Source organism: Macrobrachium nipponense, chromosome 33 (assembly GCF_015104395.2).
Source record: "Macrobrachium nipponense isolate FS-2020 chromosome 33, ASM1510439v2, whole genome shotgun sequence".
Classification (NCBI taxonomy): Eukaryota; Metazoa; Arthropoda; class Malacostraca; order Decapoda; family Palaemonidae; genus Macrobrachium; species Macrobrachium nipponense.
The window spans coordinates 66,803,045-66,815,544 of record NC_087219.1 but is presented as its reverse complement, the minus strand read 5'-3'; the positions used below and the strand labels follow the sequence as shown (position 1 = coordinate 66,815,544).

Genomic DNA, 12,500 nt, shown 5'->3' with positions numbered 1-12,500 from the left:
ATTGTGACAGGATTGCTAACAGACGTACCGCTCATAAGAAATCTGTGGTAAAAATGGCTACCGCCGCTTCTGTGGGGGCATCCGCATCTACCCCATGCAATAATCATGTTGTTACGTGCGCTAGATAAAACATGTACATGTGAAATGGAAACGCATTGCATTCGTGTGTTCAGATGCGTGTGTATGTCCGTACATCCATTAAAGCCAATGAATGTGATATAATCTCTATTATGGCAATTAACAAGGAATTAGACGATAAACTGCCGTAGTGGTCACAAGAGACTTTGGAGATCCGAGCAGGTGCTAAGGTCCATCGGAAAAGGTAAACTGAAAAGACTTTGAAAAAAAAGTCATATATTTTATTAGTGACATTGAGTTCAGCTTCTAGAGAGGGGAATGGTAGCAAAAGATTACAAGACTTTTATCCATTATACACGTTGACGCATTTCAATGTTATATAATTATATTCTCATTTTCAGATGGATTCGAAGTCACAATTTAAAAATGGAGTCTCTAGACTTGTGTTGAAAGTTATTGATAAGGACTAATGAATAGTTGGACGGAAGTAGATAAGGGGGGACACTTACCTAATATGATTTCGTGGAAGAGTAATGGTAGTTTAGCGAATTTTGGGATGTTCTTTAACTCATTTTATTCCATTTTCATGTTAGCTATTTTGGGGAATAAATATTATATTTTAGTAATAGCGGGAGTTTGAATTCACCTGGAGTTTTATTAATTGATTTCCAGCTAGCTACAGAGATAACACAATCGAAGGTTGGTTTGCTTCCCAATTAGGAATTGACTCTTATCGTTTAGACGGGGGGCATTTTGACCCTCGTAAGAAATATATACAGCAAATATATTCATTAGAGTAAATTCATATTCATATCGAAGATATTTTTACAAAATAAACCTGCACACTTTTTCTTCAGTGTTTCAATAATTATTTATCTCTCTGCCATCATTTTACTAACCAATTTTTCCTTCAATTTATGGTAATTTATCCTTACATCTTTGTTCACCACCCATAATTCAGCAATGTAGGCAGTAATGACCAAAATTGCAGCATTCCTTTCTTTCTTTTTAATATGTGGAAGATTGTAATACAATAGCTTTAACATCTGGAGAAACCTAATAGAACATGTATTACATAGGGTATTCTTCAACCACAATGCAATTTCATTATTTCTCTTACAAAGGTATACAGTATGAAGAATTGTATCTTCTTTACAGTCTTCACAAAAGCTATTATTTACTATACCCAAGTGACAAAGCTTTTCTTAGAAGGCAAAGCCTCATGTACACACCTATATATTATATATATTTCATAAGGATTTATAGATTTAATATTAATAATGTTCCATATTGACTTCCAGTCATAACAACGGTATTTTTCAATAATAATTACTACACCGTTAACACTAAATAATTCATTATACACAACCTTATTTGTCATATATGGGAAGGTTTTACTATGCAACAAGCAAGATCTTGAAATAATTTACAATATTTCTGTAATATGGTGTCCCTATAAACGACACAGGCATAACTAAACTTTGTAATAATAATAATAATAATAATAATAATAATAATAATAATAATAATAATAATAATAATAATAATAATAATAATAATAATAATACTATCCTTTATTTCAGCGCAGGGCCATATAAATTGATATACAAAATACACAGCAACATACACAATCTAGATATATGAGACAACATGATAAGAAAAATTAGTAATTCGTACTTATCCACAAAATAGCTGAGGTAGCATAAAAGATAGTAATCATAACTTGTAATAACAGTAATAATATTGGTGAGAAAAAAAAATGCATTGAGAGTTATAACAGTTAGTGCACAGATTATATAACTTAAATTTCAATCAGAGACCTTAGGTGGTTACAGTAGTCAGGTCCATAGGGCTAAATACGAAAATTGAATGTAGAAAAAAAAAACTTTAACCTGATAGTAATCACAGTAATAATGAAAAAAATAAAATATTAGAAATAAATATAATAATGACAAAATCTGCAGATGACATCTTGCCAATGCAGAGATTAAGTCCTTCAGGGGAAAAAGGCCTCATTTTCCCATCTTTCCCACAATTTAGATCTTCTTCTTGCTTCACTCCTTAGGATGCTTTGTAAGAGCGAGTTGCTGTTGTTTCTCACTCGGGTCACCGGACTGGACATTGTTCGCCTTACAATGCTATTTAAATTGTCCAGGTGGTTTTCTAAGAACATGTGTGTGGCGGAGTGGTAGCGTGGAGTGTTTGTGAGGCGTCTCAGAATGTCATTGTGCACAACAGTGATACGTTTCATGGTCTCTCGGGTATAGTTCGTCCAGAGGGAACATCCATAGATACTATAGCAGTACGAGCGGAAGAGCAGCAGTTTCATGTCTCGGTGACAGAAGGCAAACCTCCTTGCAATCATGTTGCCAGTTGCACATAGTTTACGACGCCTCTGTTCAATGTCTGCCGTATTTTTTAGGTCGTCGGTGATAATGTGACCCAAATACGGAAATTCGCGCACAAATTCCAGCCGATGGTTTCCTAGGAAAATTTGTGGTTCTGCAATATGCTTAAGCGATCTCGGGAGCAGCGACATGCATTGGGTCTTGGTTTTGTTGTAGATTATATCAAATTCCTCTGCATATTGGCGCTAAGTGTCGATGAGTCGTTGGAGGCCATGCACTGATTGGGAAATCAGAACCATATCGTCGGCGTAACAGAGGTTGTTTATAGTGGTTTCATTTATCAAACCAATCCCTCCTTGATCTTTAGCCAAGTATAACGTTGCTTGTTTAATTGGCTGGTAACTATTGTCTCAGATGTAACGAATAGTAATTTTTCTTTCCATTCAGCATAAAAATCTTTTGGCATCGGATAAATGTGTGCAAGTACCACATTTTCGATTTAATAAGCAAGTTAAGTATATTAGTTTTTTGCACAATTGTTACATATCCTATCATGTTTCACGTCTAACCAATGGAGCTCCCAGTCTTCTCTATTACTCCATTTCCCAATTCCAAATATTGAGGTCCTGCTTTTCTTCAACTGAGAACATGACGCTTTTTCAAAGAAAACCACTGATAGAGGTCATCCCTGCCTCGTCGATTGTTTAACAGTATATGGCTTGGATAACAAACGATTTACAATCATCGAACTAGTTATCTTCTTATATAAGCCTCCTACCCAGCAAATTCCCTTTTTTTTATATAAGACCAGAAACTTTCAGTACTTTAAGTAAAATCTTTATACTCATTCTATCAAAAGTACGAGACTAGTCTGAAGATATAATATCACCCTTGTTAAAACACTCATTAGTAAAATATAATACATCTCTAATTAGAGTCTCACACTCTATGATACTTCTGCCTAGAATACAGAACTGTTCAGAGGAAATCATCTTATCAAGGCATGCTGTTAATCGAATGCTTATAAGTTTAGACAGGATTTTGTAGTCCACGTTAAACATGCAAATAGGTCTCCAGTTTTTTAGCAGCCTTTTATATCCAATCTTCGGAATAAGTTTTATTACACCGTTTCTGATTCTTTGTTAACAAAAATACTTCTAAATAGTTGTGAACAACTTCAACTAAATCCCTTCCTTTTACATGCCACAATTTCTTATAAAACTCCACTTAAATACAAGGGGATTTATTATTATTCATTCCATTAACACTACTTTCAATTTCTTTGGCGCGAATGGTTTTTTTAACATTTCCTTATTTTCATCATCTGATAACAATTTTGGTATTAAAGAAATATATTCATATTCACAGGTTGCATTTACCTTTGACTCTGGACAATAATTCACATAATAATCACTATGTAAATAGCTATATAATCAAAACCCCAAAATAATTTGTCCCTCTTTCCACTTACCTATATCCTCAGTAATCATTTCACTCATAACTCACTTTCGTGCACTTGCCTCTTGCTTATTCAGCAGGTAATGGGACAATTTCTCGCCATCAATTTGTTCTTGAAGTCTACTTCTGATTCTCACGCTTTCAACATCATTCTTCATTTTCGTAATTATAGTTTTAAGTTGATCTATTTCATTACAGTTAGAAACCGATAAAATGATGTCTTTCTCTAAGGCCCTTTTTAGACAACTCTCAAAATAGTTCAAATTTCCAAATTTATATAATTTTTTTTCTCTACCTGTTCTAATAAAAAAAACTAATTTTTTGCTTAGCATTTTACCACCATTCACCTTTCTTCTTTTTTACCACCATTACCCCTACATTAAGGGGTCGGTTGCCCGATGCACCTTCTCCACTGCCTTCTATCAAAGGCACCATCCCCCACCAAACCCCTTCTCTCCATATCTTCCTTCACTTTATCTCACCATCTAATTCTCTGTCTCCATCTCGATCTTCTTTCTCTAATAGGTTCCTCCCAAGCGCTCTTCACTTTCTCCTCGTCATCCATCCTCAACACATGCCCATACCAGCTCAATCTTGACTCTCTTATCACCTCTGTAATCTTCACTAAGCTTGCCTTTCTTCTTATTTCATCATCCTCCAATCTCTCAAGCAGCGATATTCCCATAATCCACCTCAGCATTCTTATCTCTGTCCTCTCAAGCTTTACTTCCTCTTTTCTTCTTAGGGCCCGTGTTTCTGCTCCATACATTAACACTGGTCTTATCACTGTGTTATATATCTTGACATTTACCTTGATTGGCATTTTCTTATTACATACCACTTCAGCTACCTCTCTCCACTTCCCCCGTGCAGCTTTTATCCCACTGTCAATCTTCAGTCTCTCATCTTCCCTCTTGGCTTAAAGTAGATCCAAAGTATTTAAACTTTTCTGCCTGTTTTATAAGTGAGCCTCTTCTTTCTTGTATGATTATTATGTCTGTATCTTCCTTACTGCTCAGCAAAACATCTGTTTTATTCATATTCACCTTTTAAACAACCCCTCTCCAAAGACTCCTGACACTCTCCAACTCTTCTCTGTAGGTCCTCCTCATTTTCAGCAGTAATCACCAGATGATCAGCATACAAGAACTCACACAGCTCTTCATTCCTAATCTCTTCACTCAACACATCCATGAACAGTACAAACAAAAATGGGCTTAATGCTGACCCTTCGTGTAATCCAACACTAACTTCAAAGTTTTCTGTTTTCCCAACTGCTGTTATCACTTTTGTGCCCGTTCTTTTATATATAATCTCGACTAGCCTATCCAACTTTTCTGGGACCTTCCTTTTCTTTAAACACCAAAACATCACTTCTCTTTGGATTCTATTGTATGCTTTCTCTGGTCTATAAATGTCCCACCATTCACCAATATCCGAAAAAGAAATTAGTTTTCTTAACACTTAGCCAGAAACTCTTAAATTTATCCAAAATATCTGAATCCTCTAACATGAAACATTCAGTTTCCACAGTCCTTTATTCACTTTAATGTTTGGGTTAATAACAAGTTCGAAACATACACATCTTATGAGGTCACTAAAACTTACAGGAATTGTATATACATCAGTATGGGAACTGAACAATTTATCAACATCTATTCTACCTAACCTTGCACCATATTCTACTTTTACATATGTATAAGGTGGAAGAACCATTTTGAAATGATAAATATTTCTCATTCTTAAACTGTTATTCAGGTCTAAGATTTGAAGTCATGAGATAGGAGGTATGTTTAGAACAATCTCTCTCACTACTGAAATCACCCCTAATATAAATTGCCTCATAAGTAAAATCACATGTCTTGTTCAAAGAAACTTCCCCTTTCACCTTTCTTTGTCTATCCAGAAGGTGCATATACATAAACAATGAGCAATAAACTCTCACCAACGGATAGCCACAAAGAAAGTATCTTGCCTTCAGCATCCTTTTCTTCACAAAGGACTGAATACTGCATAGATTGTTTTTATCAATATACCAGTATCACCTTTCAAAGTAAATGGGGTATTAAGAAAAATGTCAAAATCTATAGATAGAGAGTCCAGAGATTCAATAGTATTAACTTTATGTTCCTGAAGGTGAATAATGTCCATTCTACTGTGCAGTAAAAATTATTTCAGTGTTTCCTGCTTTTTAACATTATTTAATCCTTTAATACTTAATGTAGCAATTTCAATGTTCATTTAGAAAAAAAAATCCAAATGAACTATTCCTTTATCCTTCTAGCACTTGGACTCACCTTTCTCTCATTGTGCCCTTTCATTTCTCATATTTTTACCCTTATTTCACTTAGAGCAAAACCTCCTACTTGCAGATATTAATCTATCTCGTCGTCACTATTTTCATCCAAACATTCCAATTCATCTATTACAGATGTTTTGGACGATAAGTCCTGTTTATTTTCATGCTTATTTTGGCCATCTAACAAAAAGTCGTCAACCAAGTTACTCTTACCAACGCTCACTTTCGGCAATACATTATGTGAAGGTTAAGTTTTCAAACTACCTGTATTTAAGCCTTCTGCGTCCATCTCCAAATTACTAACCTTTTATAGATAAACTGTCTTCATATTCAATGCCTCCTTCTGAAACTATGCACCGGGCTCTAGGGATCTAGTACTTATTTCAACAGCCAAACTGAGCGTCATTCTGCTGGCAATCCTTCTAACGATTTCAGGGCCACAGCGTTTGCTCTCGACTAATTATTAGCCATCACGTCATTACTTATATGTTTCCCCACATCATCACCTCTGACAACCTCATGTACATCCATCATCTTGGGTTCGCCAATATCATCACTATTATGTGCTTCCTGTTTTTGAAAATCAATCAGATCTTCTTCTGGTCGATGAACTTCTGCAGTAATTACGTGAGTTTGTAGCACCATCTTTTTTTCTGGCTTTCCTAATTAACCTGTTCACTATTCACCTTTTCATAATTACTATGATCAACCGCCATCCCACCTGCATTCGTATCAGAAATCACTGGTCCCTTTGCGGGCCGTAGGTTGGGGGAGTCAGGACTCCTCAATTTAGCACTAGTATTCACCTCCACCGCACAATCAGCAATCAAATGTTCCATGCTTCCACATTTTTTATAAGTACGAGGCTACCCACTATATAGGACATTATATGTCTGACCCCTTATTGGAATAGGAAGGGATATGTTTTTCCAGTTCCATGAAAATCGTTCTGTCCTCACTCAGGACAAAACTTTAATGACCAAATCCATACATATTCTTTCTCCACTTTTCCATAAAAGGAGAAAACATTTTCTAGTAGCGAGAACTGCATTTTGCAAAATTCACTCCTAATCTTAACGTAAGTGATTGCCTTGGACACATTGTTTATCTTCACTTCACCTCTATTGTACTTGATTAGCTTCTCATCATACCTTTCCATCAAGGAATCAAACAATAACAGAAATGCTGTAAACCTCACTACCTGGAACCTCCATTACGTCATGATATATTTCAGGCAATCCTTTTGAACTGTAATCCTTATCATTTAGGAACGACATTCAAAAAGTGTTTATTCTTCTTGCTAACGTTGTCATCATTTTAGCACAGAAGTGATCTTGGATAGTTGTTTCTTGGCCAATAGATAGGTTATTGGTTGGTGGATCACTTGCACAAGGTAGGGAAAAGAATATTTTGGTCAATATTGTAGAGGACAACCTGTTTGGTGATATTCATTTGCTGAATTGAGAAAGTTTCTGCAATGTTAAAAAGGTCTATAGGACCACAGCATGGATCCTATGATTTTTTGATAATTGTAGGAGTGCAACTAATGTGAAGAGAACTGGTGAATTGACTTAGAAAGAACTCCAAGAGGCACAGAAGAAGACTATTGTCCTCATGCAATAGGAATTTTTTCCAAGAAGAATAAGATGATGGGGGTAAGAAAACCAAAAGTAGCTCTTGTACTCCAGATGAATCTTCACCTATACTATGGAGTAATAAGGTGTACGGGTAGAATAAAACATGAACAGTTACCCAAAGTTACTAAATTAACTATAATATTGCTTAAAAGTTGCTGTTACTCAGGTAGTTATTAAAGCACACCATGATGCTAATGCTCAAATGGGTGTAAATGCCGCTGAGGCGAGTATCAGGTAAGAGCTCTGGATCCCACAGAAAGGGCAACTAAATAAGAGTATATTACACCATTGTTTTATTTTTAGGAAAATGTAGGGGGGGCTGTATAGGCCCAATGTTGTTCCTCCATTTCCTGAGTTCAGATGTGGACTACACTGATGTATTATGGCTTAAAAGAATTGGACAGAGCCTTAGGAAGGAACATATAATCTCATTTACGTGTATGATAATCAGAGGTATACATGTCGAACTAGTTGGTAACTAGTCCTGTGACTCGTTCCTTATGAGTTTTAGAAAGTCCTTTAGTGGAAGAGATTTCCCAACACTCATGCTGAGAGACAATGCCATCTTAGAACCATGTCAGAGAATCCTAGGGTGAAGAAACAGGTTAAATATAAAATGTAACTGGAATTTCATTCCAGCGAGAGCACCGTGGTTTGGTGCTATATGGGAAAGCCTGATAGGACTTCTAACCATTTGACTTCTTGGAAGAAACTTAAGCCCTTCCCAAGAGAAGTAATGAACTGGAAAGAGATCTTTGGTGACCCTACTTATGGATGGAGACAGGTCACTGAGAAAAAGTTCCTGTATGTGTCCAGGTTGTGTGGCATCCTGTGGAAAAGATGGGAGAGGGATTATTTATCAACGTTAAGAGAACCACATCAAGTAGGAAAGATGCATAGCTCTTGGCCCAAGTTAGGGGAAATAGTCCTCATTTATGATTGAGGGGTCAAGGAGCAAGTGGAAGTTTAGCCAAATGATTGAGTTATATATAGGACAAGACAAGATCCTGAGACTGGCTATTTTAAGAATGGCCCATATTGGCTCATGAGACCTATAATTAAGTTATACACTCTAAAGCTCTGGCAGGAGATGGAAGAAAATAATCGTGTGACAGAAGACATTCAGTCAAGCACCCGCCCGAGCAGAAGGACTGTTCAAATATCTTCAGAAGCCAGAAAGGTATTGATAAGAACAGGTCTGCTGTAAATAATGTAGGAATAAATTTTTATGGTTGGGGAATATGTCAAACTTCGACAAGAGAGATTGAGCTTTACTGCAAGTTATGGTGTAGTTTTGTTTTCCTTATTTATGTAAAGTGGAAATGCATATTGTGTGGAAAAAATTTTCTGTTTTGTTTGCATTTAATTGTAAAAAGTATTGTGTTTGGTCGTTTCTTGTATTTAACTGGAAATATATATATTAGTAGTACTTAAGTGAAAATAATCGGTCGTTATTTGTTTATGTAGGTTCGGTAACTAGCCGAACCTTTCTTTTTAACTAGGAACTGCATGCCGAGGCACTCATAGTTAAGGTCCTAATGACACTGGACACAACTCATGTGGATCTCTGGGAGTCATCGATGTCTCCAAATCCACTCAAGTATTCACTTTCATCTAAAAGTTCATTTAAGGAAATTCCTGTAGAAGATATGCATATGTAAGTATAAGGAGAATTTCTTGTGGTGTCTTTTAGATGAGGGTTACGAAGTAGAGATTGTGCTTAAGCTGATCTCAATGTCAATTCAGACTAAGAATAATGAATCCGCCATTTGAATTTACAGTAAGTTTGTCCCATTTCTATTTTAATTAATATACACAGCGCATGGAATGTTCTAAGTACTATTTAGAATGTCGTGGCATAAAACTTAGGTTACGATTAGGTTAGTACATTTCAATTCTCTTAGGCTCTGCTTATTCTGAACGAGTCGGAATAGGTAAACGATTCCTTGCAGAGGACTCGCGTATTCCATGTCACCGCTCACGTTTCGGCCAAACCGTTTCGTCTCTCGCTTTCTTTCAAAATGAATTCTGCATGGGTGAATGTAACTTTTTCGATGTTTTTTTTATGCAAGAGAGAGAGAGAGAGAGAGAGAGAGAGAGAGAGAGAGAGAGAGAGAGAGCAGGTGTATATTTGTTATAGGGTAACACAAAATTTATGTATAAATAAACACCAACAAATATTTTGCTCTATTCATATTGCAAAAATATACAAATGACAAAAATATACAAAAGACGCTTGCACCAATAGCCGTTCCTTCAACGAACAAACAAACAGAAATAAGGTAGATCCCAGGATTTATTAGAGAATTTTGTTTATAGTTCAATTACCGTGCACATAAATGAAACGACGCGTATTTAAATTCATTATACCGTTTTGTGGTAGTCGTCTCAGACCTCAGTCAGGGTATTTTTCCTACTCTTACCTACAGATCCCCCCAAAAACGAAGCAATGAAAAAACTTAATAGTTTTTCCACAACAACAAAAAAGACTGTCGGCAATGGGATATATTTCCTTATATATTTGTGCGCAATATGGAAATAAATTTAATAACCTTTGACCTTTGCATGCATTGATAAAATGTAAGGTCATTCATACCTGAAATCTACGACTATATGCTGTTTTTTCTTAGTATTTATTTTTCTTTTATACAAGACTACCCAAGTGGCTGCCTCAAAAGTTTTTGTTACGTAAAACTGCCATTCCATTTTTATTTATTAAAACTGCATGCAAAACTAACAATATGACAGGTTCGAGAAAGTCCTTCCCGTCCATTCTTGTGACATTTTCATCTCGTCTTCCACGTACTACAAAACACTCAATTTGCAGAATATATTTTTGCCGGGGGTTGGGGGCGTTTAGGTTCGGGGAGGTTCATAGGAAAGAAGCCGCTTTGATTTTTATTTCATTTCCTGTATTTGTTAACATACTGTTTTGTAAAGAATTTTGCAATCCGCAGTTTTTCTGACTGGTAGAAACAGGGACTCACAGAACTGAAATTAATCGACCTTATATGATAGGTTTTATCTTAATCTGTAGACTTTTTCACCTCTAGTTTTCAAAAATTAAGAATAGTAAGCTATCTAAATGGTCTCTGGTGAATTAGTTTAGAGAGGTGTTATATGACAGAGCAGCAACATTATTAGTCTAATAATATGCATGTGTGGAATCCTCCTAATTAAAGCAAAAATAATATTTATCTAACTGAATATTATATTCTGGGCTTCTGTGTATGGAAAAATTGTCAAAGTAGATCATAATGGATAAGTCGTAGCAAGTAAAGTGTATAAAAAGTGCAAGATTGCGGGATGAGAGAATGAGAAGTGAAAGGATTATAATCACTGATGGTTGATGACTGCAGGTGATACTTAACCCTTGATAGGTTAGCAGGGTCGAGCACGACATGAGGGGTGTTTAAAAAACATGTGTTTTCCCCATAAATCATCATCTATCTCGAATCTGGGTGTGACCGATCTGCAAGTGGATAGCAGAACACACACTACAATCATGTAAAAACTTGCGTTTGCCTTGCCTTTTTCCTCTCCCCTTTTCTGAGTAACAGTTTGTTTAGAACATGTGTGGGATACAAAGGCAAAGTTATCAAGTAGTGATTTCCTGTCTAACACTGTTGACTCTGGGATAGTTTTATATTGTTGGAAACTCTAGGTACATGGTGCGTGTACATTATCAGACCTTTGGTTGTGGCTGAGAAGACTTACATTGTCAATTATTCCAATTTCTTTTGATGCCAATTTCTTAGTTTTTGTATTTTTTTTTGTTTCTTTTGCTTTTTTCATTGACAATGGCCAGCAGGCAGTATTCTCTGGGGATGGATGTCATCAACTTACTTCTAATGGAATTATAAAGTGATTTTGATGATAATTTAGAGGTTGCTGGCAACTCTATATGGCAAGAAGCCAAGTTTGTGAGCGAGAGTGGACGCCTGGGGGATGACCTTGAGATATTACCACACAAGAAAGGGAGAGAGTGGGAAAGAAGGGTTAGAGAGGGGATGGGCCTCTGTCTTTTCTGGTGACAGATTACATGAGTTCATGTCAATAAATCATGATACCATGTAGAGAGAGAGAGAGAGGGAGAGAGAGAGTGAGAGAAAGAGAATAACATTTCTGATATGAGAGTAATATGAGTTTATTCTATAAAACAATTAGCCTTTTCCCATTTAATTTAGGTACCAAAATAATTTGTGAAATTTTGACAATTTGTTTGGCCAAAAAAACATACCCTTTTTTAATTTTTTTATTTTTATCTCTATGGGTCCGACACCTTTTCTGGCAATCACATATTATAAATAGTAGTTTTAGGAAGGATTCCCTCAATTTTTGTGTATATATAGCATATTTTGGTATTTTTTAAAAATAGTTTCGTAAATTATTGTTTGAGACAGAGAGAGAAGAGAGAGAGAGAGAGAAGATAATATTTCTGATATAACTGTAAATTACATCTTAGTGCAGATCTTTTTACATGATTCCGTTCTAGGATAATACGAGTCTATTCTTTAAAAAAAATTAGCCACTTCCTATTTCATTTAGGTACCAAAACTTTTTCTTGAATTATTTTTTTTGTTTTCTTCTTTTTCCCAAAAAAGCTCACCCTTATTTTCTCGTTTCAAATTTTGACATCTATGGGTCAGACACCTTTTCTGGCAATCACATATTATAAAT

The 12,500-nt window shown here is 35.8% G+C and overlaps 1 protein-coding gene across 1 annotated transcript in view; it reads right to left on the bottom strand.

Annotated features, from left to right (window-relative positions):
- The window catches only part of LOC135202895 (uncharacterized), a 7,575-nt gene extending 2,497 nt beyond the window's left edge, over window positions 1-5,078 (bottom strand). Inside the window, exons 1-2 of the mRNA XM_064232347.1 lie at window positions 4,931-5,078; window positions 4,367-4,640 (exon numbers count right to left, since the gene is read on the bottom strand). Of these exons, the coding sequence (XP_064088417.1) occupies window positions 4,367-4,640; window positions 4,931-5,078 (422 nt within the window). The remainder of the gene's footprint in view (window positions 1-4,366; window positions 4,641-4,930) is intronic.
- Between the last annotated feature and the right edge of the window lie 7,422 nt (window positions 5,079-12,500).